Here is a 27,332-nt window from a genome sequence, read left to right as displayed (position 1 = left end):
TTGAAATACGTACTCGTTGTTGTTTGTGCCTTCTCGAGATGGATAGAAGCATACCCCCTGAAAAACAACACTGCCTTATCCACAGCTAAAGCCCTTGTCAAAGAATTTTTCACTAGGTTTGGAATGCCGAGAATGGTCTGGAGTGACAATGGAAGTGAATTTGTGGGTCGAGTGATGAAGAAAGTATGTGAAGGGCTAGGTATCCAGCAAAAATTCCACGCTGCAAATCACCCCCAATCAGCTGGACTAGTAGAGTGCTATAATGGCACGCTAAAACTAAAATTGGCCAAAATCCAAGCGAGCTCTGGCCTTAAATGGCCTGACGGTCTGCCTTTGGCACTCCTATCAACCAGAATGACTGTGCATTCGCGAGTGGGACTTAGTCCCTATGAAATTGTGTTCGGCCGTCCGGCCAACATATGGGGAGTGCCTAGGCCGACAAAATTCAGTGAGATCGAACACCCTGTACTGCTTGATTATTTGTATGAATTGACGGCTAAATTGCGTGTTTTACACCAACAGGTTCACGATACTCTGCCTCAGGTCTCTGAAGCTCCAGGACATCCTATTACTCCTGGATCCTGGGTGCTGGTCAAGAATTTTCAGCGGACAAAGAATGACCAGCCCCGTTGGACCGGCCCCCACCTAGTTCTTCTCTCAACGAGATCTGCCGTTCGAGTGGAAGGAAAGAAAAACTGGATCCACGGCGTACACTGCAAGAGGGTCCCTTTGCCTCTGCCGTACGACCGGTGGGTCCAGGAGGGTGTTGCTGACTCCGAGACTGAGACTGTGCCCCGTTTTCTGCCTTTCAGCGATGCGCGTGTAAAAGGAACAATTTCTGAAGGTGAAAGTGACAATATTTTGCAAGAGACAGTGCCACCGTCAATCCGATTGGACACTACAGAGCCTGAACCCTCGTTCCAAGACCAGACATTACCTGGAAAAAGACGTTATAACCTGAGGCCGAGAACTATGGACAAATAAAGAGATTTCTTTTTTTTCCCTTTACCATTTTTTTTTTTTTTTTTTTAAAGTGCAGCTCTCTCATCTGAGAAACTTTTTTAGTTTTGTTTTTCGAACCACCATCCGGGTTCAGCTGTAGGGTCACGGTTGCCGAAGTCTTTGGAGTGCAGCCGAAGACGTTAGGTCGACGGTTCTGGTTGGTCTAAGGGAGTTGCCCTGGACTGACAGAAGCATTCCTTAGCATAGAACACCCTACCATCTCGAGCAGCAATTAGAGAGGATGGAGTTTTTCGAGATGGAGAGACCTGCCAAGGAAATGAACTTCAAAGCTAAAATATGTAGAATGATGACCAAGAAACGTTTTTTGATATTATGCATTTTCATGTTGTTCAGTGCAATGATGTTTTTAATAGGATATGTTTTATTCTCTTTTCAAGTGACATTTGCACCCACTACACAGCCCATACCTCCTTCTACTGCCTCCCCACATTCTTTCCGCCCTCTTCCTGAACATGAATCCGCTAGGAGATTAGAGTTTATCAATAACTCCTTCGTTCAGCTTTTACACCAACACCAATTAGTCATGAACACAACTAACTGTTGGGTGTGTGGTCTTATGCCTCATACTACTGATAAAGGTATCCCTTACTTGGTCTTGCCTTTCAGCCATAATGGTTCTGTGTGGGCATACAGAACGATGTTCATTTATGCACATGAAGTCCACCCCCTACGTTCTGTAAAAGACAATCCAAAGAATAGTGCTCTAGTTAAGGGTATAGTAGATATGATTAGGGAAGATACTTCCTATGAGACTATCCCGAGAGATGAGACCATAGCATATATTGGATGGAACGTGACCGGATATGGAGTTACTCTGAGTGACAACCAGCGAGCAAAGAGATCCTCCCCGATATGGATTGTACCCCATCAGGGTCACCTATGTCTGCAAGGTAATGGCAAGAATCCCAGAGCTCAGTTAGGGAAGAGGATCTGCACTGAGACATATGTTTTTGCGTCTCAGACTTCCCCTTTGTTCTTAGCACCTATTTCATCTGCCATGATAGAGCCTATGCATGGTTGACCCCTGACTTTTCGGGCACATGTTTTGTTTCGTTCCTGTTGCCTCCCACCTACACAGCTGCGGCAGATTACCATAAGACAAGGATAGTTAGAGGTGTCTTCAGTGAAGAAGACACTGCAGGACAATAATTTGGAGACTTCTCTAAGGGTTTTCTGCCGTTTTGGGGACCCATGGTTAACAGCAGAAACATAAGGCAATTGACGAGGGTGGTTGAATCCACCGTAGTTGAAACTGCCGGTGCCCTTAGTAACTTGACTGCAGAGCTCCAGTCGGATCGCCTTATGACTCTTCAGAACAGGGTCGCGTTAGACGTCATACTTGCAGACCGAGGTGGGGTATGTAAAGTGATCCAATCGAGTTGCCGCGTTTTCATTCCAGATAACGCTCCAACAGTGTACCAGGCCATTTCCAAACTGCATAAGATTTCCGAATCTATTCATGTGGACAAAGGAGATTGGTCGTTGATGGGATGGTTCTGGGAACTGTTATCCGCCTGGGGATGGAAGATTCTGATGGTCATTGGGATTATCTTAGCCATTCTTTTCCTGTTCTGTCTGTGCGTACAGTGTGCTCCTGCTATATGTGGCCTCTGTGCTACATCGTGTGTAAGGAAACCTGTATCGAGGGACGAGCTAAGTAATAGGATGATGCTACAGCATCATCTCAATGACTTTATGAATATAGACCTGGACTCAGATTAGCGTGAGTATAGGTTATTGCCTATGTAAGGGCAAAAGGAGGGTCTGTGGTACTGAAAATTCTGGACCCGTGTTATAAACATCGTTGTATCATGACGATTTTGATATCAACATACCGAGAATGGCGAGTATACTATATACAAGCAATTTCGTCATATTCGAGTGACGACTTCACCCTGAAACCAGAGGTTCCATCCTGAACCCTCGGGTTCCATTTTGTGAACGACAGCCATTTTGTGATTGCCCTCACATAGGCCGGTGACTAAAGCCAAAAACTAGTCTGAAAGACACGTACACCTTTGCTGACTCCTGCACGACCTGGGCAAGCTGACTCCACTGCCCAAGGCCAAACCTGTTCGGTCAGTTCCTCTCCCAGTGGCCGATCGAGATAGTATCAAGGCACAACATGCCATAAACCTTTCATCACACACAAACCACTCCTAATCTTACACACACCTGTCTCTGTTCCTTACTTTATGACCTGCTTTATGAGGAGGAGGTGCCCGATTTTATTAGGGGTCCGTCGATATCTGATGAAAATGTTGGGCTTTGCCGGGTAATTTATTTTGGGTTGGACAAACTGAAAATAAGCTTGTCATCATGATTCTGCTTTCTCTTTGTAGTGAAAATATGTGAATGGTCAACTGTAAAATAAGGAATGTTTGCCTGAAGCATAATATTTTGTATAAAAAGAGAAGACTGGCTTTGTAAGTTTGAGCAGTCTCCTGAGAATATACACCGTGTTGTACTTCTAGGACACCTTTTACGGCTGCAGCCAATAAACTCGATCTTTGACTTCACGTAGAAGACTCTGTGTTTCTGTAGTCTGAAACAGGAAGGACCCGAAGTCTAAGGGTGTGTTCCCTGGCACCACTGGGTTCTTAAAAACCCAGTACTTCACCTCTCCCCACCCTGTGCGCTCACCCAGTCTATAAATGGCCCCCATATATCTCTGGGCCGAGATGCTGACGGCATCAACTCCCAGAAGGTAGTCAATTGCGAGTGTGTTCAAATGTAACGTCTTGGATCCATGCTTTCTTGGAAAGGGCCCCCCTCCTCTCCCAATGCATAGCTAGCCGGCGTTTAGCAAAGAGTAGTAGCATAGCATGTAATTTTTTTTAATGCGACCGGAGTGTCTTTGACGTATCCCAACGAGCCCGACAATGGGTTTGGGTCAACCACTGTGTTCATTATGTCATGTATTGTGGTGAATATGTTGGACCAGAAAGGGGAAAGCACCGGACAGTCCCACGCAATATGCAAAAAATTCGCAGCAAATTTTTTGCATCTGCTCTAACCCCCATGCAGTGAAGTTTGGAAGGGGTCCTGTAGAATCTGTGGAGGCCTTAAATTGTGCGCATCAGTACGCCCACTGATCCTCTGTAATGGGCACTGAAATTAAAACATTCCACGCCTGGAGGGACCCAGGCTGCAAAAGGGGGGCAGAAGACTGCATAGCGTTGTAAATGCGTGTAATGAGCCTACGGGGAGAGTCCGCCTGGAGTACATTTTCCAGGGCAAATAATGTGGGAGGGGGGGTTGGGAAATGATTTGTGCAAAGTTCTACATGTGGCTCTGAGTTTATAATACAAAAATAGCTCTGAGGAGGGGACAGCTCTACCCTCATCTGCTTTGCTTGCACTCTCCTCCATTGTTGGTAGCATGGGGTTGTATGCCATTGGAATTGATGGCGCATATTGAAGTTTGAATTTAGCCCTTTCTCTAAGTTTGTCCCACACACACCTGAAGGTCTCAACCGTGTCTATATCCTCACAGGATTGTTTATATTCCTGGTATGGGGTCACCTGAAGAGGGATCGGAGCCGCAATGTCTATTTCCACCACTGTGTGGGGCTGGAATGGGGTTGGGTGCACCAAGAAGTGCAGGCATTGCGCCTGAGCGCTGAGGGCATATAGTTGAATGTCTGGGGCCCCCAGGCCGCCTTGTTGTAAGGGGAGTGTTAGGAGTCCCCAGGAGATCCTAGCTTGCCTACCCGCCCAGACCAAGGAGATAAGTAGGGAACGAATAGATATAAAAAACTTCAACAATACCACCATTTTCGCTATTACAAACTCAAACTTAAAATAGGGGGAGAAAATCTGCTGTGGAGGAGAAGCTCGGTCTATAGCCTTAAGGCATATGCAGACACCCCCTTCCATGTATTTTATTTCAGAGCCTTTGAATTACAAGCCCGACAAGGGAGGTGCAGCAGGCAACATGACCATCACTAGAGATGGGGTTACTTGCAATGCTATCTTGTTTGTCTGAGTTACCATTTTTACATTGAGGCAAAAAATTACTAAGTGTTCAATCAGGCAGGGGAAGCACATTGAGTTATTTTAGGTTCAGTGATATATTGAGCTTTCTTACAGAGATTTTAATTAGCACAAAGTCTGTGGATTTTTTAAGCAAATGGACAATGTTGCACAGAAACACAAACATCATACTTTCTTGATGCACAATGCCCCAGCATCAATTCCATCGCGATTACATGTCTCTTATTGCATCTGATAATATTCCAGAACTGGTAAACATGAATTCCGATTTAAAACACAACACAAATGAAAAGAGTCACACTCAATTTGGTTGGCTGCATGAAGATACATACACACACTTTGATTACACCACAATGTTATTGTTATGGTACGCCCATAAAAATCTTACATTTTAGTTTAAAACAGAAAAAAAAAATATTTCCCAAGATCAAACGCAAAACATTCCCAACTACCAACCTGCATGCTTGCATTTCGCAGACAGCAATGCAAGCGCCACTAGGCTAATATGCTGGTTGGGATGTTAGATGAACCCTCTCTATGGAAATAAGCTTGTGCTCCCACATATCACTGCGTCTACAAAGTTGCACTTCAGCGCCAGCAAAGCTGATTCATCCTGCAATCTGAAAAAAGCAGGGCTCACATGAAGATACTTTGCTCCACACTGGTGCAGAGTTCAAGCCACCCCAAGAGACAAACAAGAGTAGCATATGAAATACCGGAGTGCCAATCAGCAGTGCACAAGGGAGTGGTGGGTGGGATTGAAGCCACTGTCACCACTGCAAGAGGACACCTAATAAAGGTACAACTGGGTTCGACCTAGATATGAGAGCAGATGTTAAATTGCATCAGCATCTCTGAGTGGTAAAGTTAGATTAGTGTGGCCTGAAGCACCACCTTCCTGATGAGGGGAGCTGCAGCTACTCTTGCGGCTGTAACATGATCCTTTCTGTGCCCTTCCATACGTGCAGGAACCAAACACCCATTCCACTTGACCTTGCAATTCTGTTGAAGATAACAGGTTTGTTTCAATGAAATAAAATTTGTTGAAGATGTCCCATGGCCTTCGGTCCCCTGCCTCCGCACAGAAGGGGTTTACGTTAGGTTGTCTGCAGTCGTATCCGGCTCAATGGATCCCCCATCAGGAGTGCCAAAGTTACTTAGGCTAACAGATTAAGCTTTTCCAACACCAGCAAATCAAACACAAGGTTAGAAAAAAAACACACCCCTCGCCTGTGCATGAAGTAAAAAGTAGCACAACCAACAACTGCTGTAAAGGAGGGCTTTAAGGAACAAGGCGTAACTGAAGTGGTTGCCCTACATAAGTATGACATCCTATTCCTCATGAGACGGGGGCTTGAGCAAAGGTGAAAGGAGGTGCTGTATAAAAATTATTTGTGATGTTCTACATTTTTCTTGTTTCGGACGTTATCATTTTAGGGTACTGTCTTTAAAGAAGTACATTACATATATTTTCCAAAGATCGCCTAGGGAATAGCCACTTTCTTAGCACATCAGCACTAGGAGTCGTACAAGTTAGATTATTTTCTCTGTTATCTCAGTGCTCAGGCTGCAGTGAGGGAGGCATACCCTTGACTGTGACTCTTGAGACGCTGCCATACGGGGCGGTTGGTGAAGTTTGAAAATGAACAGACACGTAGCCAGGTTTATAGGACTATAACCTGGTTTATATGACTGGTTATATGGCTGGTTTATATGACTACATATTTTGGGGGGCTTGCACCCAGTGGTGACTACAATATAAAAGGAGAGTGTTTACATAAAGGAAATATTTGTAAAAACTGATACTATGTACTATCTTTGAAAACTACACAATTAATTTTCTTTTCTTCTTTTGAGTAGGTTATTGTTTATGTGTAGGAATTTTTATCAAGGTATGTGAACAGTCATGTTTTTTAAACTGTTTTTATTATTTTCGTTCATAGCATCGGCAAGACAGTCAGCATGCATAAATATAATCATAGGTTACAGTAAGCTGAAATAACTCTTGACACAAATCTTCGTCGTCCTCCACCTCCCACCAGCTGTTTATTTTACTAGCCGAAACTGGCCCTTCCCACCCAGCTCCCCTATCCCTCCCTAAGTTCTTCATCTGAACTACCCTAATCAGAGTCCGGTATTGGTTCGCATTTATCCCCCCTATACGTGTTCCATGCTGCCCATACTTTGGTCCATTTCCGGGGGCATCTCCGGTTTATGTACACAGTTCTCTCAGTCAACATAATGATGTCCATGTCCTTACACCAAGCCGCCAACGACGGCAGTTCTGCAGACCCCCATTTTTGCGCTATGTTATGTTTCGTTTTGCTACCATGAGGCCCAATGTTACCCATGTCTGCCCGTGTCGCGATAGGTCATTGGGCTCCCACACATTAAGAAGGCATCTGCGTGGTTTTGGCATCAGTGAGACACTCATAGTCTGTTATATTGTTCGTAGTATCTTCCGCCAGTAGTCTGTAATCAGTGGGCAATCCCATATCGTATGGAAGAAAGAGCCGTCGTCCCCACACCCCCTGAGGCAGTACGAATATTGTGCCCTGCCTATTTTGTGTAGTGTGCTCCTGGTGAGGTATGTACAGTGTAAAATCTTAAGTTGTACAAGCCTGAGCCTTGCCGGAATACCCACCTCTTTGGGTGAGGCTAAGGTTTCCTGCCATTCCGCTTCGTCCATGTCCCCAATATCTGCCGCCCACCTGTCTCTCAGTGTCTTAGTGGGGTCCGGCAGGTTATTAACCAGTTTGCGATAGGTGAAGGATGTGGCGCGTTTTGGCATGAAGTCTGTGAGCTGCCTGTCTTCTGGGGGGAGGCCTCAGGTACTTCTGTGTCTTGCGGTAGTACTGCTAAGAGTGCGTGGCGTATTTGTAAGTAGCGGAAGGTCTCGGTAGGTGCAAGCTCATACTGTTGTCTGAGCTGGTCAAATGGGATGACCGTCCCCTTGTCCCACAGGTCACCCACTGTGGAGATACCTATGTTGTCCCATTGCTCAAAACCCTTGCTATTCCTCAGTGTCCCCAATTGCCTGGTGTCCCAGAGTGGGGTAAGTTTGGTAATGATCCCTCTCCATCCCAACCCTACTTGCGCTGTGTGCCATAGCATGGCTGTGTGTTTTTGTCGGTCCCTCCAACTTCATAGCTTGTCCTTTATTATGTAGGGCAGCCAGCATATTTCCCGTGCCCAACTGTGCCCTATGTGCTGGATCCGCCTGAGGGGCGTGTATCCATTGATTGATAATCTTGAGGTGTGCAGCCCAGTAATACAAGTGAACGTTGGGAGCGCAATGCCTCCATCATACCATCCACGGTGCAATTTTGCTTGCGCTATGCGCGCCAGCCTGTTGCCCCATAAGAGCGTGGACACCAGCACTGCTATTTGTTTAAAGTATTTTAATGGTACCGGGAACGGCGTGTTTTCAAGAGCCTATAAAAACCTGGGCAGGGCCATCATTTTAAATAACGCCGCCTTTCCAACAGTGTCAGAGGGAGCGATTCCCAGTGCGTCACATCTCTCCGTAAGCACTCGAGGGGGGGGGGGGGGGGGGAGGTTCTTATCGAAAAAGTTTGCTGGGTCCGCCGTTATATGAATACCTAAGTATTTAAAGGAGTCCTGGGACACCACCAGTGGGCAGCCCAAGGGGAGTCGGGGTGCAGGTCCTTTCAGCACGTATAAGACCGATTTGGACCAATTTATAGTATACCCAGAGATTTTTCCAAAAGCATCGCACATCTCAAGAAGTACTGGTATGGAACTTTCAGGATTCGTAAGGTACACCAGAATATCGTCGGCTTATAGGGAAATTCGGTCCTCCCATCCCTCCGCCCACCGAACACCCTGTAGCAAAGGGGTCTCTCTAATCCACGCCGCGAGGGGCTCTAACACCAATGCAAAAAGAAGCGGCGACAGGGGGCATCCCTGACGTGTCCCCCTCGCCAGCGGCACAGCGTCCGACAGGTGCCCATTTACCGCCACACACGCCAGAGGCTCGGCATACAGGAGTCGGATCCATGCACAGAACTTTGGGCCAAAGCCCAAGTGTGGGAGTGCCGCAAAAAGGTAGCTCCATTCCACCATGTCGAAGGCCATTCTCACATCCAGGGATATGACTGCCGACGGCTCCGACAGGGTGTGCGTCCGAGCCAACGCGCCATGCAGTCGCCTGAGGTTGAGCGCTGTATTCCTATTTGGTATAAAGCCTGACTGATCCGGATGGATTAAGTGCGGAAGGTGCGCTAGCAGTCTATTTGCAAGCACTTTAGCCAGTACTTTCGCCTCTGCATTGAGCAGCGAGATTGGGCGATAGGAGGTACACTCAGACGGTGGCTTCCCGGGCTTCGGGATAGCCACAATTGTGGCCATTCTTTTGTCCAACGGCAGTTGACCTCTACCCAGGCTGTCGGTGAACATGTTAAGTAAGTGTGGACAGATAGAATTGTACAAACTTACGGCAGACACTATCGGGATCCCGTTGGGTCCCAGTGCTTTACCCGGCTGCAGTGATCTGATAGCAGCGTGTAACTCCTCCTTCGTGAGATCAGCCTCAAGCTCCAAGGAAGCCTCCTGCGTGAGCTTAGGCATTGCTTTGTCTTTTATAGAGGCCGCTGCCTCAGCCTCCGACGTACTCGAGGACGATCTGTATACTGCCCGGAAATGTCCAGCTAGCGTTTGCACTATGGCACACGGGTCAGACGCGAGATGGCCCCCCGCAGTCCGCAGTTGCGCTATAGTCCTGGTGCCACGCTCTCGCCTATCTAGCCAGGCCAACAGCTTCCCTGCTTTATCCCCAACATCGTAAATGTTATGCCTGGTCGCTGTAAGGGCCGACGTCGTCTCCTGCCTGAGATGTTCCCTGTATTGTTGTTGCTTTAGGTGTAAAGTGTGTGCCGAGGTGGGTGTAGGGTCAGCCATTTGATCAGTGTCAGCTGCTTTTAATTCCAGCTCTAAGGCCACGAGGACCTGCTGCTTCTCTCGCTTGTGGCCCGTGATGGAGGCTATTGCCTGTCCCCTGAGAACTGGCTTATAGGCCTCCCATAGAACGGACGGGGAGTCAACAGATGTTACGTTTTCCGCAAATAAATATTTGGTAGCCCTGCGGATTTCCTTACTAATCTGCGGGACCTGCAAGTATCCTGGATAAATAGGGTAGAGCCTCTTGCAGGATGTGTGATAGTAAGAGTAGGTTAACACAACAGGTGAATGGTCCGATATACCCCTATTCTGATTTCAATGTTGTCAATATGATGCAGACTGGTCTCTGAGGTCAGGAAATAATCTATCCTAGACAAACTGTTGTGCACAGTGTAGTGAAACGTGTATTGTCTCGCTGCGGGATGGGTATGCCTCCATACATCTACCAGCCCCAAAGCTTCCGTGAAGCTCCGTAAGCGGGCGACCCCCGGTGTCAGTGTCCTCACTGGATGCCGGTCTACGCCAGCGTCCATCGTGGCATTAAAATCCCCCCCAATAAGGTCACCTTAGGGCAGGGACAACATTCACTGAGGGCTGGGAATGCCACTGCTTGGAGTGCCGGGGGGATGTATACTGATATCACATTAATGGGCCTACCTTCCCACTGACCCTGTATTGCCGCAAACCTCCCCTGATCGTCCTTCCTGGTTTGCAGTACTATAAAGGGAGAGTTTTTTCGCAGCAGGATACCCGTTCCTCTGGATCCTGATGAAAATTCGGAGTGCACCACCATCTTGTACCCCCACCTATCTAACGCCTTACATGCCGTGCCTGTGAGGTGTGTTTCCTGCAGGAGTGCTAATGTGGGAGCTTGACGCTTCAGGGCCCGTAGCACCAGCCCTCTTTTAATTTTGTCCCCTAATCCATGTACATTCCAAGTAAGTAATGTGAGAGAGGCTACTGGAACCTCGGGAGTCGTGTCCTGAGCATCAGCCAGTGGGGTGTCTGTCGCCATTAGCGTGGTAGAAAATGTATGTGTGCTGTAACCCAGTCATGTCATGCGGGGATTCGCCAGTCCGAACATACCACGCTATATTGCCATTTCCGAAGCAAACTATAACAAAGAAACACAAAACCTTAACTACCCAGCCCCATAGTCCATCCCCCCTCCCTGCCTCCCTGCCCGACGGACTTCGAACTGCCCTCCCCCCCCAACTTAGCAGAGTGCTTCATCCCAACCCTAAACAGTGTACTTGCGTGAAGGCGTAAGAAGTCCGAGGAGAGTGTGACCTCCTCTACCCATCAGGGCCAGCATCAGCCCGGTGTCCAGAGTCGGTTCGTCTGCAATTCTATTTACACACAGGTGTCCATTATACAATCAACTTCCCACGGGTCCGGTTCACCCATTGCCCAGGTCGTCTGCGTCCACCCTCTGCGAATTGTCCTCTTCGGATTGGTGGTATTCTTGGCTGCTTGACTCTTCGTTGTCGGTCCGATGGCGTTGACCTCCGTTTCCGCGACGTGGTCCCTCCACTCGCCGCCAGCCCTCAAGCCAATCATGGGCCTCCTCTGGCGTCTCAAAAAACCATGTCTTCCCATCTGCTACGACTCTCAGTTTTGCAGGAAATACCATTGAGTAAGGTAATTCTCTGGCTCTCAATGCCTTTTTTACCTCTAGGAAACTACGACGGCGCCGTGAGACCGCCGCAGTGTAGTGTAGTTCCTATCATCCCAATAGGCTCTGCGCATTGGAAGAATACCTTCAATAGTAAAGGCCTAGGCCAGACGTTAACTAGGTCTACTACTGTCAATATTAGACTTAAAGTTTTGGGTTTGCCAGCTTAGCTCAGAGTTCACTAGAAACTTTCTCGAATGTTCAGGAAAGAATTAACTCCCCTGATTAGACAAGAAGGGATTTAGTTTCTGACAACCATAGAACATGACAACTTTGCTCTCCCCTAATCAAGAGTATATCTCGAGAGTCGTGTGAACAAAAGGCAATTTATTTTACTCAGTCAGTACGTGCATTCTTAGTCTCATCAGATTGTAGAGAAAAGGAAGAGACGGGCGTGTTCAATAAAAGATGTTATTTATTGATCAGTCTCTTTTCTCGTACAAGAGAAATGGATCGATATTATTGCAATACTTATAGTTAAGTAAAGTGCATACATTAAAAGCAGAAGTATAAAATAATACTGTAAAAACATTGATATGGTTTCTAAGCCATATGAAGGTTTAAAATGATTAAATATATTACATACATATATACATTTGACTAAACGTACTCAACTGGTGTTTCTAAATACGCCTACCCCGTGTACCTGACCTAAGTCTAATGCGTGGGCGGGAATAGAAAGTTACAGTTTAAGTTAAGTTTGTTTTGCCAAGTGAATAACTAAAGAATTCTCTGTGAGGGGTTATTCAGTTCTGTACCTGGAAGTTAGGATGAATGAGGGATGGTATCTCTCTCTCTGGTCTCGATATTCCAGGCTGCCTGCGAGGGCTACCCGGAAGCGCCGGTGCTGGGTTTCTCGGCAGGAGAAAGCAGCGCGTCTCGTTCTCAGCGCGTCAGGAAGGCGGGGCTGCGCCAGCGGGGTCTGCTCTGCTCTGGGCTTCGGCAAGTATGGCTGCTCCGTCTCGTCACCACAGCGTGTGTTTGCATAGGGCAATATCGGTAATATTTATACCTTTAAGGTGCCGAGATTGACGTAAGGATGGACATAGATACGTCAATAAGGATGTCATACGACTTGCTCGTTAGCACATTCTTTTACTGAAGTTCTCGGTGAAATCAAAACAATGGCCGCAGGGTTTTGCCCAGGTTGTCATAGGTTTGATTTGTTTAGAGAACTCCGTATGCCTTATCAGGGGCTGGAGGAATATCGCTTGTCTAATTAGATCGCAAGCGTTATGACCTAATCAGATAACACGTTCCTGTGCCGTAGTGTGGCTGCGTCAGATAATGGTATCTGCATCATGGGGGTTTTCTGCCTCATGGGCTGACTGCTAGTTAACTTGTTGGTTTGTTTAACCAGAATAGGGTCAGGAATAGGGGGATCGATTCAGAACCTATAGGAATACATCACAGCAGTATAGTCCGGGAAGAAGGAGATCAATGAGTTTTGTAGACGGATCTGCGGGGATATTCTCACGGTTTGTAGGATTACATCTCTGTCCCGGAAGTTGAACAAGCGTGCGAGCACTGGTCTGGGGGGGGAGCCCCCCGTTTAGGCCTTCCACCTGGCACTCTGTGGGCCCGTTCCACGGAAAAGAAAGTAGAGAGTCCCTTTGGTTGTAGCCTGATCTTTATTAGGTCCTCCACATATAGATCCATCGCAGGAATGCCTTCACTCTCCGGAATTCCAAGAATACGTACGTTATTTCTGCGCAAGCGCCCTTCTTGGTCGTCCAGCTTCTCCACCAATATTTTATTCTCCGTTTCAAGTCGCGATACTGTTTTCTGCAGCGCAGCCGTGTCTACAGCCAAGGTTTTCGTAGCCTGCTCAACCTCCATGACTCTAGTTGTGATTTTTTGAAAGTCTGCCCTCAACAGGGACACATCAGTAGAGATGGAACCCACCGTGGTCTGAGCGCTGGTAAGTGCCGCCATTATATCCTTCAGAGTCACTTTTTTGGAAGCGTCGTCTCCTGCGGCCTTCCATGAGGAGTCCTTCCCTTCCGGCAGCGGCGGAAAGTCCTTCCCATAGGCGTACTTATCCAATCTGGCTTGGGGGTTGTCGGAGGAGGTTGCTGCGAGATGTTGCCTGCTGCTTTGGGTTTCTTTGCAGTTCGTGGCTTGCTGGACAAGAAGGGCCCCCCGCTCGATATGGCGTACTTTCCTCAGGACCCTTGATATAAGCGTCAGCGGGGGGGAGGTGGGTTGGGAGCTCGTCGTATGCCCCGGTCGGCGTCTGCGCTGCCTGGGTATCAGCCGCCCTATGGGGGTAGTGATCCGCAGTCAGTCAAGGTCTCCCCTGCCAGTAATTATGGGGTGTGACTGACGGGTCATTGAGCTCCCTTACAGGTGTCGGGGGGGCTGAGTTGCTGATGCCCTCACCAGGGGGGGGGAGCACAGCACTCTATTGCTGCCCACCGGGATATCTGCCCTGCCGGTGTTCAGGGGGGCTCCGGGCAGGCAGGAAGTTCAGGCCCCGGCCCTCCCACAGCAAGTAGGCCTCACTGCTTCAATGGGACCCTCGGGTCCCGGGCCCTTATAGTACAGTTCACGCAGCTGCTTCAATAGGCAGGGGAAACCGCTACGGCTGGGGCACTTCTGGCGTCACCTCCGCCACTCGGGCCGTTCCTCTGCCGCCTCACGCAGTCCCGATGCACAGGAGGGCCCAGAGCCCCTTAAGAAATCTAGGTCCCGGCTCCCCCCCGGCACGCAGGCCTCACCACTCCGATGTATTCCCCCGGGGCTCGGATCACTGCGGCACTATCTGTGCAGCCGCTTCAGCCGCCGCATGTGGTCGCGCACCCCTCCGTTGTGCCTGGATGGGTATCTGGCGTCTCCACCGCCGCGCAGGCAGTTCTGCCACCGCCCCACTCTGCCCCAGGTTCACGCCGAAATCAAGTCCCCGGCTGCCGCGTGGGGAATAAGCCGTCACCGTCCGTCTCCAGTGAACCTCAGCACCCGGTGTCGGATTTTAACAGGAGTTGCTTCTACAGACGCCGCTCGGTCCCCAGCCTCCGCAAGAGCCTCTGAAGCGCTTAATTGTTCAGGATAAGTGATCGGATTGACCTAGAAGGTCACCTCTCCTCCGGGGCTCTCTCAGTGAGCAGCCATCTTGACCGGCTGCTAGCCACGCCCCCCAACAGTCATGTTTTTAAAGGATATTGGGACACCAACCCTGATAAAAAGAAATAACAGAATTTAAAGAAAACTTTAGGAGCTGTGGCTCTTCTCAATTAAGTTTGGTGAAAATGTATGTCCAGTTGTGTGTAAAACACTTTGGGCAGCAGCCTTGTTCAAAACTGGATCACATTTATTACACATATCTACAGTGGTGTAGGGGCATGAGAGTGTAGCCTCATACTCTGCTATTAAGTGAGTTTAAATCAGTGACTGTGCCTTTAAAGACCAAGAGACCAACAGTAGCCCATCATGCTCAGCAGGTGGCAGTTGCGTAATTTCTTTTTTCCAGCACCTGGTATCAGGATCTGGTGCACTGAACTCGGCCTTATAGGCTTTTTTTCTTCCAAATTCACCTGTGGAATTTTGTTTAATCTGATTCACTCTAAATCGTCCATCACTCTCCCACTAGTTGAAAACTTTTCTGACGTCAAATTGAGGAATTTTGTCATTTAATATGCCTTCTCTGTTTGACAAGTAGCCTGCCTCTGGGAGAAAGAGGCCAAATCAGACCCTCGACGTCTGTATACTCTGCCTTCCATCTAGTCATGTTCCAGAGCAGTGCCAACACTGCAAGAATTTTCACATTGCACCCTGAGAGAGAGGAAATTCGCCTTCATGGCACGGAGGAGCAGCGAAGACAGCAAATCCAGTCTCAAGATGAGACCTCAGAGCGAGGAGAGGGACAGTCCTCTACCAAGGCTCTTACATTTGCCTCTGAGGGACGTGGAAGGTCCAAAAAGAGCATTTGTGCCCAAACATTTTATATTTCCCGATCGATGTTGAGACCAGGTAAGGTACCAACTTTTTTTTTTCTTCGTATATATATTTTTATTGGCATTTCAAATAAGTAGTAACATTGTATACATTACATTCAAGACATCAAACGATTATCTCAACCAGGTACTGTACCATCTTGATCGCCGTCCAGGGCTGCTTCGACCTAGAGGGAGACACACAGACCGATGCTGAGGCAAGGTAGATCAACTCGTACACCGGAGATGCGCACTGTAAGATAGGCGTCGAGGAATGTATAGATGTCAAGGTGGCCAGACCCATCGATGTCAATGAGCAGTTTGACGACGAGACATCGTCAGAGATCACCATCAAGTCGTTGACGGAGGTCGATGTCACTATACATCTCAATATAAAGAACAGAAAAGAGGAGAAAAAGAAGCAAATCTATTCTTCCCCAGATTTGGAGTACTGAAGGGCATGCTTCCCCTCTTCGCCGATGGTACTACCGGACTCTCCACCACCTTCAATTGCGCCTTCTCTAAAGGTGCTAATTTCTCCATCTGTGGAACTTCACCTATATATGATGGTAATAAACACTGCATTTTAAAACTGGTTAGGGCCCACAACAAAGTGACTTTTGCATGGGAAGGGCAGACCCTTGCCATAAGAATCACTGCCACCCTAGTTGGTGGCCTTGTGGGCTAATTGGAAACAAGGAACCAGGAGCACAGTTTTTAATCCTGGCAACCTATTTAGTCAAGTTTGTATGCTCTTGGGAAACCACTTTTTGAACTTATTGTCTGCTCCCTTTACAGCAAGTGTTTAGTCTCATGGCATAGTCACCAAAATGCAACATTGTGATAAATGTACATGTGACACGGGGGACCCGGACGCGGGCCCCCCTGGCCTACCTTTTCATGTCTCTCCTCTGTTGTTTCAGCATGCCGACGCCTGGAAAACCGCGGATGTGGTCAGCTGTCTGCCGGTGATGGAATGCGAGGAGCCCTGTACCTTTAAATGGGCGGTAGCAGAGCAGGAATCTGTCCATGGCCACCCCTTAAATACCGGCCCGGCCCCTGGACAGGTGTGTGTTACACCTGGAGGCGGAGAGTGGAGACTGGAGAGCGAGGACGGAGCGGAGTGGCGAAGGAGTGAAGACGGAGAGGAGTGGTGGCGGATCGACGAAGGAGACGGGAGAAAGTCGAGCCTGGACGGAGGAGCGTGGAAGAGAACCAAGGACGGGGCTGAGGAAAGAAGAAACACCGACCCAAGCGGGACGAGGCGCGACCCGGACGGACCCAGAGCGAGGAACGGAGGAGACCGCCCTACTGAGGAGCTTGACTGCAGCGACACGCCAGGAGGCCACCGAGAAGGCGCATCGCCCAGCCACGCTTCCCGGGAAGTGTGGCTAGGACAGGTACGGTCCCGCTTCCTGGGTTGGGCTGGACGGACTCTGGGCAAACCTCCGTGACCCTAGGGGACAGCGTTAACATCTTTCCCCCTCTGGACTGTTTTTTTGTTCCCTCACCGTCCGGCACTTACCGAGGGGTAGTTAACTGCACGTGTGTTTCCCTCACATCCCCTTCCTCACGCTGTATGTGCTGGGACAACTGAGTAACGCTGATTTCCTTTCCTTTGCTGCACGTCGGGCGGAGCCCCACCCGGCATCATCCTGACCACGGCGGAAGCTCGGACTACAACGCCCAGCAGGCACCGGGAGACGAGGAGGCGGAGCGGAGTGCGAGAGGCGGCGGAGGAAGCAGCAAACCCTCTACCGTTTTACCGAATACCTGCTGTTAAAAGGAGACTGTACACCGGAATAAAACCCGCTCTTCCCAAAACCCCGATCTCTCTTGATTTATTCGACAATCACACTGACAGGCAAGCTGAAACCCCACAGTACACCATCTGCAGAAAGTAGTGGTGTGCTGCATTATCGAACCTACTACTTAACTAACTGTTTGAACCAGGGCAAACCATGCTTGAACTGTACCTCTATCAACTGATCTGACAATATGTCAGCACTTTGAAACCTGCTTAATGGAAGAAATAAAAATCATGGGCGGACTCCCAGAACAGGTCCCCAACGTTGTTGTATTCATACATCCAGGGCTCTAATTGGGAGGTGGCAGGATCTGCATGTCACTACCCAGAGTGCTCCGAAAGTCGCTTTGTGCAGGATGCCTCCAGTGCTGCAGCTCCTCCACCCCAGCCACTGCCTGACACAACTTTGACAGATCACATAGGGCAGAAAGATTGACAGTTACTTGTCCTTAGAGGGGGTATAGGTGGTGGGGAACCAAGATGCAGTACAATGGTTGTCCAGCAGTGCTTCTGTGCGGGACAGGGGTCCTGCTTGCAGTGCCAGCCTGCAAAATGCATCACAGCAGTCCACTCTAGTGTAAGAGAGAGCGTTTGAGAAAGCAAGTGTGTGAGCGTCTGTGTTTTGTTTGATCTATGCAATTACTGTACTGTGACTCACAGAAGCATGAATGCTGTTGTCAGTCCTTTGTACTGTAGGTGTGCGACTGAATCTTGTACAACCTATGCGGAGGGTGTACTGAGAACTCCTGAGGATCCAGTGGTAGTTGGTACTTTGGCTCTTATTTTTTATTTTTTATATATAAAAATAAATATTTATAAAATAAAAAGTATGTACATGGAGCCCATGTTTTTCTTAAAAACCTGCCACTGGCCCTTTTAAAAACGCTGGGATTGCCAAATTTCACTGCTGCCTAAACTTGATTCCACCTCATGCCTCTCTGTCTTCCATCACTCTACACTTCTCGTCTCTTTCTATCTCACTTGTTTTTTAATTGTCGAAGTATTTTATTACGTTTTTTTATACAGACAGTTATCATCACTTTATCATTACAGGGTAACAGCCCAAACTGGCTGTACTTGTCAAGGATACAGGTAATTGGTATATTTGTTTAGCTGTCCCCTTTTCCACTGTCTTGCTAGAAGAATAAGAATGGATGACAAGGGGAAAGATAGAGAATAAAGGAGAGAAAGGAGGAGGTAGTATACAAGAAGGTTATTTAAGTCGTGGGTCTGTTCTGGGGTTATGGGGATATGCTTGTGAGCAAACACTCTTCACCGGCTGAGTTCACGGGGATTCTTAGGGGTCCAGGTACTCATCCAGTGATGCCCGTGTGTAATTTGTAATCCCTTCTTTCTCTCGAGACATAATTCCTATCTTTCTCTTCATACTCTTTTCACCTTTCCGCCTTTCTCTCTCTTGCTGTTGGTCAAAGGTTGATGATGAAAAGTTAGGTATAGATCCCCAAAACTGAGTGCAGGTTCCCACCATCTGCAACCACTTGCATTAACTGCTGGGCATATATAAGGGAAGCTTACGCTACAAATTTCATCCATGTGATTCCTTCTGAAAATGTTTTCATTGCAAAAGAATTAAAGCAATGAGATTGTCAACGTTTGATTTACCAAAATTTCTCATCCAAGCATTATGGCATAACCAGTACACAAAGGCCAGTTCATTTCTATTAAAGGAAACAAAGAGCCTCGATTTCAAGTTTCCGTTTAAACGTTCACAAAAATATAATAATCAAAGAACCATCATACATATTTGTACACATTTTTATCAATATAAATAAACTCTACAAATGATTCACTGAAACAACTGTCCAATCCATGTCAAGAGAGCTCATGTGGTAAAGCAGGGAATACTTTTACAGATACCGTCAAGCAAACAAAGAGCAAAGCATCTGGGATAGGGAGACTGCAGGGAATCCCTACGGCGCAATGTTGCATTAAATAGGAACTGACATGTTTTACATCAATATTGTTACACTTACTTGAAAATGCTCTTATTTGGGAAGGGTGTTGAACGTAAGAGACAGCATAGGACCTTCTTAACCTACCTACTCCTTTCCTTTGCCTTCAGTCTTCTGCCGGCTTTTCCTACACTGCCAGTTTTAGCACCTCTGCAATATATCTATTTTGCCTCCGAATTACGAATGTTTTTCAGGAAATAAAACAGCCAACACTATTGTACAATGTTTTCGAATTCAATGTTTTCTGTGCCATTTGGAACACATGTGCCCCACAACAAAGGTAATTTTCTATTACACATACTAACCTGTATTACTGGCCCTACAGTTGTTCTGCCAAGGACAGCCATTTGACCAGCATAAATGCGGTTGGCCCCGTATTCACCGGCATGATCGACTCGGATTATACGATCGACTATTTTTCTATCCATAGAGTCGAGGGTCATTCCGCTGCTCGAAAATCTTAAAGAGGTCTGCTGTATTCTTGAATGCCATCTCGCTCCAGCACCTAGAAACAAACATGAGAATACAATAGACAGCGTTCACTGGAGAGGTTTACATTATACTTAAAGCAGATAATTGAAAAACTATGTTCAAGCAACGGTTTTCTTTAGAAATACACAACTATGAAGGTGAAATCCTAATTTGCAAAAGGCAAAAAGGAACTGGGATAAAAAACTCTGGCAAGATCTGCTTGTTGCTAGTAAAACAAATGATAGTAGAACTTTTTGGAGATTAGTAGCCCCAACTAAGTCAGGAAGTGTCGAAAGTGGCAAAGTTCATGGAAAAATATGTACAAATTCAACTTTGCAATCACATCGAGAACTTCAACGTCCTAGATAAACACCAATCCGGTTTCCGTCAAGGTCACAGTACTTAATCAGCCCTCACCCACATAATGGATGACATCTTAAAAATGCTGGATCACAACAAATCGTGCCTATTGACACTTCTTGACCTCTCTTCCGCCTTCGACGCGGTTAAACACGATAATCTACTGTCTCTACTTGAACGAAGGATGGGCCTAATCGGTCCAGTGTTACAATGGTTTACCTCCTTCCTAAGCAACAGAACCCAAAGAATCAAGATGAAAAGCAATCATTCTCTCAACCTTCCATGGTCACACTAGGAGTCCCACAGGGATCAGCATTATCACCTATACTCTTTAAATTACTCATGGAACCCCTTGCTAATGCGCTTAGCTCTGCAAACATTCTATATCATCTATACGCGGACGACACTCAACTATATTTGAAAATCTCCTCACCAGATGACTTAATCTCCCTTAACGCCATTCTTCATAATACCCAAAGTTGGCTCAATGGCAACCACCTCATGCTTAATACCAAAGAAACTGAGTTCCTCCTCATCTCCCCTCCCAATCATACACCCAAGATAGACTTATGGCTGAAGCATCTTACTTCCTTTGATTGCGCCCCTCACATCATTGACTCCGCAAAATCCCTGGGAGTTACTCTTGACAAACATTTAAATATGCAGGAACAAATCTACAATACCACTAAAGGAGCCAACTTTCAGCTAAGTATCTTAAGGAAACTTAAACCCTTCCTCCCAGACTGATCTAAAAATGGCGGTCCAAGCCCTAGTACTACCAAGACTGGACTATGGAAGCACCACTCTTTGCGGTCTTCCAAAATACAAACTAGCACCGATCAGGGAATCGCTTAATGCTGCGGCCAGGCTGGTCTCCGGAATAAAAAGAAATAACCACATCACCCCGGCCCTGAAGGCTTTGAATTGGCTACCATACGAGTCGAGAATACAACTAAAGATCGCCCGCATGACACATAAAGCCTTACATAGCAACACCCCCACCTACTTAGCACAAAAGCTAGAGCGGTCAGGAGATTGTAGACATTTGCGAAGCTCAAGCTCACGACTACTAAAACCTCAATCCTTCCACAAAAAGAGAACTGGGTGCAGAGCTTTCTCAGGTATCATACCGAAGATTTGGAACAACCTTCCCCCAGACTTACGCAGAATCTCTTTTACCGCCTTCAAAAAGGAAGCAAAAATGTTTCTCATGAACAAATTAACATCCTAAACCTTTAACTCTCTGAAGCCTACTTGCCACCGCTTTTAATCAAACAGCAATGTCTACCTCATCTGTATTATATGCGATTCTCGATTGTATGTATAACATGTGATAATTATGTACTGTAAAGCGCTCTGATAACCCTGTGGGTCATGTCCGCGCTATATGAAACTTTATAAATAAATAAATAAATCTCCTGAAAAATGGGTGTCGCATTTTACTGCTCTCTATACTGCAAAAGACTATAATGATTGTGGTCTATGAGGTTGCCAGGTTCCCCCATAAAGCCAACTATTGAAGACCAAGAAGTAGCTGCTACCCCAGTTTCCTTTAGTGTAGATGGAACAAGTAATACCATTGGCTCCCTAAACTTTGCCAAGGCACCAGGTCCAGATAGAATTCCAGGAGATCTATATAAATTGGAGCCCAAATTTGGACGTTTTACATGAATTTGCTATCTAATGCTATTGCTGCAGGGGGCAAATTACCTGAATCTTGGAGGGGAGCGGAGAACATAACTATATTTAAAAAAGGTGATGCAAGCAACCCCTCTAATTAAAGGGCGATCGGTTTAATTAATAATGTGCAAAAAACATTCGCTAGACAAATTCTAAGCAAACTGATCGATTAGGCGGACGCTAACAAAATCATATCCCCACTCCAAGCTGGCTTTAGGGCAAAGGTAAGCACAATTGACCAGATTTTTAGATTCTCAATTTTGTATTGGAAAACTGTCTTACTACAACACCAAAAGCTTTAAGTGGCATTTGTAGATTTAAGAGCTGCATTTGATCTTACCCCACACCCAAAACTATGGCAAAATCTATGAAACATGGGTTCCAGGTAATCTTGTCCAGCTTTTAAACAAACTGCATGAGAACAATTTTGCACAGGTTCGCTGGGGCCTTAATGGACAGCTGACTAAACGCATCCCAGTCGAACGTGGCGTGCACCAAGGTTGTGTTCTCGCACCCACACTGTTGTCATTATACATTAATTATATCATTGAAGTTTTAGAAAACTGTAGAAACGACTCTCCTGCCTTGAACACCACGAAGGTACCCATTTTACTTTTCACTGAAGACACTCTTCTTATCTCGAAGATTTTAGTCCATAGGTTTTTAGATTTTTGCAGGTCAAGGGGCCTGGAATTGAATATAAACAAGGTCAAACTCATGGTACTGGGCAAGGAAGAGAGAGAAAAAAGCAGTCATTCAAGTTGGTAGCGCGGCACTAGAAAGGGTAGACAGCTTTGATTACTTAGGGGTGAGACTTATGGAGAACTAGAAGTGGCTGGACCAACTAAATAAGAGAACCCTTGTAATATAGCACAGATCAAAGTCTCAAATGGCTCCCTAACTAATGCGTTCCTAGACCATAAGCTTAAACCATCTCTTGAGCAATATTTAGATTTAATGCTATCCCCACTAGCCAAGAGCCTGTATTTACGCTTTTGCTTTGGGACTCTCCCATTAAGATTGTTCACTCACAAATGGTGTCAGGAACACGGGTCTATTGTTTGCCCTATGTGCAGCCAGGGTGAAAAAAATGAATCTCACTTATTGTTTTTCTGTCCGAGCATTTGAATTCTCGTCACAAATGGATGGTCCACTTATGTCGTGATATGGGAATAGCTAGATATCAAGTAGCTCTTAGGATTTTAAAAACTGATACCTCCCCATAAATTGTATTTGCCGTAAGCAAATTTTTACAGGTAACGTGGTACAAGAGAAGAACAATTTTAAAAGATGGTGTTAAATGATTTTATACACCATTTCAGTCATCGCCAAATTTTTTTAACTGTTTCAATATATATTTATCCACACTTACTGCATTTTCTTGCAATGAGATTGTCATTGTATTTCTTGCTATGTGTTTACGGTTGTTGAATATAATTAAATTGACCCAACTATGTGGGTTATTTTTTCTTTTTCCTTTTTTTTAAATTGTAAAATGAGTACATTGATATCTCTCATTGCTAGGATTGTGTAGTTTTACCATTTTTCTGGAAACTGTTATTGCAGTTCTCTCTGTCAAGCACAGGATACTTTACACATCAGCATGAATTAACAACATTGAGGGCTGTGATGTATCATTTAATTAGTTTGAACTGAACATTAATTGTGTTTTTATGGATTAATTTAATAATACATTTGAACTTTTTACTGAGGATGAATACTTTGATGGTGTGTAACAACCGAAGTATATATATAGTCTTTCTAAAGCCAGAGTAATCCTCAATATAACGATGAAAGGAAACACGGTCACTTAAAAAGACAAAAGGTTCAGCTCCAGTATTATACATGCACCCAGAATCACAACATCCCAAAACACATTAGGTCACACATATAAGCACATTAGCAGGCAGAACAGACTTGCAGAAGTATGGACACACAAAGTAATATGCATAATTAGAGCCAGGTGCCCACCAGAGCAACACATTGATTCTCACACCACAAAACAACCTGGCACCCAGATACCAATGCACGTAGACTACTAGATGTTCACATGCACACAGATTAACAGGAAGACCGGATTCTGTGCGCACTGATTAACTCACTGGGGCTCACAAAAAACCATATACGAGCACCTGCACACACACAGTGATGCAATACACACATGCAGTGAAAGAGCACTTGGAGTCATAGAAAGAAGGGAGGGGTTACATATGGAAATATAGAGGGACAAATCAATTCTCCAGTGTCCATGCCCACCAGTTCTCTACCAAGTGATGGGTGTCAAATCTGAACTTGCCCGCAGGATTATTTAGTAACCGGTGGTGAATCTGTGCATGATGAATGCAGCACCTGAGCAAGCCTTGAGGAATACTGCATGATGAGTGGGAGATGCATGCAATCACAGAGGACTGCTTCGAGATAGGTACACATCTGAGCACACACTGCGAATTATTAATGAATAATTAAAATAATATGAGCAGCTGCAATTTTACTAGAAGGGCACTCCTAGAACTTACAACAGGGAACAGTAGAGAGGAGGTTTCGTGGTAACACTTTAATTTGTTTTCCTAGGGAATTTTAGGAAAGTTAACATTAAAAAATAAATTAAAAAGGAAAAGAACCTTCACAACTTTAATCTTAAACTTTGCTTCCACCTAGCTGGTGGCTTAATAATGAGGCTATACGTGGATACAATGGACTCAACATAGGGAGAAAGTTCTTCATCTAGGGGTAAATAGGAACGTGATTTTGAAAATACGCGTGACCGAGGAGATGCGGACCTACAAACCAAAAGAGTATCCTAGAACAGTAGGCACAGACGACTTCATTTCAAATTGTACACTACACCCCTGCACACTTACAGGCCATGGGACTGACTGAGCATGCCACGTGTCCAAAGTGTTGCTGCCCTGAGGGAGACTGTTTCCACCTAGCTTGGGCCTGTCCATATGTGTTCTCCTACTGGGAGTCGATTTACAAAACTCTCTAAGGGATTCCCCCATTCCTCTCTCATTAACCTTAGGATAGACACTGTTAAGGTATGCTACGCTTATCTCCAGGCACTCCAGTGGATTCAGTGCGTTAGTCCTTCTAATAGCGAAGAGAAGAACGGACATATGCTGGGGGAACGTACCCACTCCTAAAGTAAATGACTGAGTGCAGAAATTCATTTACTACAATGAAATTATGAATGTTTATTCAGCCACACTTCCTCTCACATCTTGACCGAAATATATTTGGTCCCAGAGATGTGCCCTCATCACCAACCGCAACTAAATGGCCATGATAGCATTGACCCTCGAATACAAAATTGACGCTGTGTTTTCTCTTTTTTCATACCACTAAGTAAAGCTGTGTATTGTTAATGTGCCCCAAGCTACCAAGCTATGTTGCCTTCCTGTCATTCTCATATTGCACTGGACGATGTAGCTTTTTTCAATTTATACAAATGAAGACTTTAAAAAACAAGGTGAATTAGGAAACAATAAGATTGTGACAGTGAAATAGTAATGATAGCTTACCAACAGAATGAGAAGGAAGTGGTAAACGAGCAAAAAAGCTCAGAGGAGATAGTAGACAAAGAGAAGGCGAAGAAATTGTATCTATTTTTTTTTTGTTGTAAAATAATTTTTATTGCAGAGGTAATTCGGGTCATATCACACATACACCAGTTTGGTCTCAGGGTTGTAATCAACATCCGTACCTCCACTCACTATTTACACTGCCTTACAACCCACATCCCGGAGGCTGGGCGGCGTATAGTCACGTATCATGGTGTTCAACCTTTAGTCACAGATGTCACTGTGATTCAACCCCCTCCGCTTTTGGGTGTTCTGCCCCCACTGCATCCCCTCATTCTGTAGTGGTGTATTAGTTCCCTTCGTAGTAATGATTAATTTAACTGTTTTCTCCCGCCTCCCTCCCCGTGTCCCTGGTGTCTGAGCCAACGTGTCATGTTCGTGAACGCAGTCGAGTTGGAGTAAGTAGGATCATGGAAACAATGCTTAGGTGTGTGTGTCCGGTGTTTGTGCGATGTCCAACCCTGTCTCTCCTGGGGCCTCCCCGTGTAGCATTTCTTCTTCATCGTCTCTCGTGCCTGCACTGTCCCTCAGCTCTTGGACTAGGGTCTCCCACGCTAGCGCCGCTTCCTGAGCCTTCTCATCTGCCGTGCGCCAGGCTAGTTGGTACCTAAGCGTGCTCTCTGCTGCTGCCCATTTCAGAAATTCGTGTAGCCATTTTTGATGTGTTGGTGCTGTCTTAGATTTCCAACCCCTGGTGAGCTCCCTCTTTGCAATCAGTAGGCCCATGTCTATAAATTTGCTCGATATTTTCGTTTTGCGTGTGTGTGGAAACCAGTGTAGGAGGGTGACCGCGCTATCGTAATGCAGGGCTCTTTCCGTGACCTCATTCAGGGTGTCCTCAACTCCCATCCAATACTCCTGTAATCGCGGACAGTCCCTGAGCATATGTAGCAAGTCAGCACCTATTAGCGCGCATCTGGGGCATGCTGCGTCCATCGCGCCAAAGTATTGCATTATTTTACTTGGAGTGAGGTAGGCCCTATGCAGGATGTAAAGATGTATTAGTTGGAAACGGGCATTTCTAGTGCTTTTCCTGGCTCGCTGAATTAGTAGGGACCACGTCGCGTCCGGGATCTCTTTTTGCAGGTCAGTCTCCCAGTGCGTTTTGAGGCGCGTTAACGGTGGAATGTTTTCCGTGCTCATTCGGGAGTAAAGACAGGTAACCGCCTTGAACGTGCCTGCTGTCATCATCGTGTATTGACACGCCAATGACAATTTAGGTTCAGTCAGTCCTTCCCCCCAATGCTTCTGAATTGCCCTCACCACAGCTGCATGCAATAAATAGTCTCCCCGTGGGAGGTCATATCGTTCTTGCAGAGTTTGGAAGTCCATCAGCACCCCGTCGGTGTATAAGTCTCCGATCATTTGAAGACCCGCTTCCTCCCACAATTGGAGGTTCGACCAATCCCCTCCGTGCGGAAGCGCCGTCATCATCCCTAAAGGAATCTCAGGTGCGTATGGATGGCCTGGACCCGCACGCCGTTGCATGCGGTTCCAGCATAGCCGCAGTGTCCTTTCCTCTTGGGTCAACCCTCTCAGGAACAATTTCTGTTGTAGGGCTACGTATGCCAGCACGTGGCGGGGGGTGCCCGCGTCCCTCTCGTGGTCAGGTCCCCGATATACCCTTGCCACCTCCTATGTGAAGAATTGAAGTTGCGCCGCCAGATAATAGAGCTCGAAGTCTGGGACTGCAAGCCCCCCCTGGTCTTTAGGGCGCATGAGAGTCGCCAATGCTATTCGCCGCCTGCCTTCCCCCCATAGGAATGACACCACGTTAGATTTTAAGCGCCTGAAGACTTCTCCCGGTATCCATATCGGAAGGGTCCTAAAAAGGTACAACAAACGTGGAAGTGCGATCATTTTGAGGAGGGACACTCGTCCCGCCATGGATAGGGGAAGGGTAGCCCAGAAGGAC

General features: G+C 46.5%; 1 protein-coding gene across 1 annotated transcript in view; it reads right to left on the bottom strand.

The window, feature by feature from the left end:
- The window catches only part of COQ7 (coenzyme Q7, hydroxylase), a 168,141-nt gene that overhangs the window by 124,550 nt on the left and 16,259 nt on the right, over positions 1 to 27,332 (bottom strand). Inside the window, exon 2 of the mRNA XM_078664222.1 lies at positions 19,631 to 19,830. Coding sequence (XP_078520348.1) covers positions 19,631 to 19,830 — 200 coding nt within the window. The remainder of the gene's footprint in view (positions 1 to 19,630; positions 19,831 to 27,332) is intronic.

The sequence above is a fragment of the Lissotriton helveticus genome, chromosome 10 (genome assembly GCF_964261635.1).
Source record: "Lissotriton helveticus chromosome 10, aLisHel1.1, whole genome shotgun sequence".
NCBI lineage: Eukaryota > Metazoa > Chordata > Amphibia > Caudata > Salamandridae > Lissotriton > Lissotriton helveticus.
The sequence above is the reverse complement of the archived record's forward strand: the minus strand, read 5'-3'. Positions and strand labels throughout refer to the sequence as shown.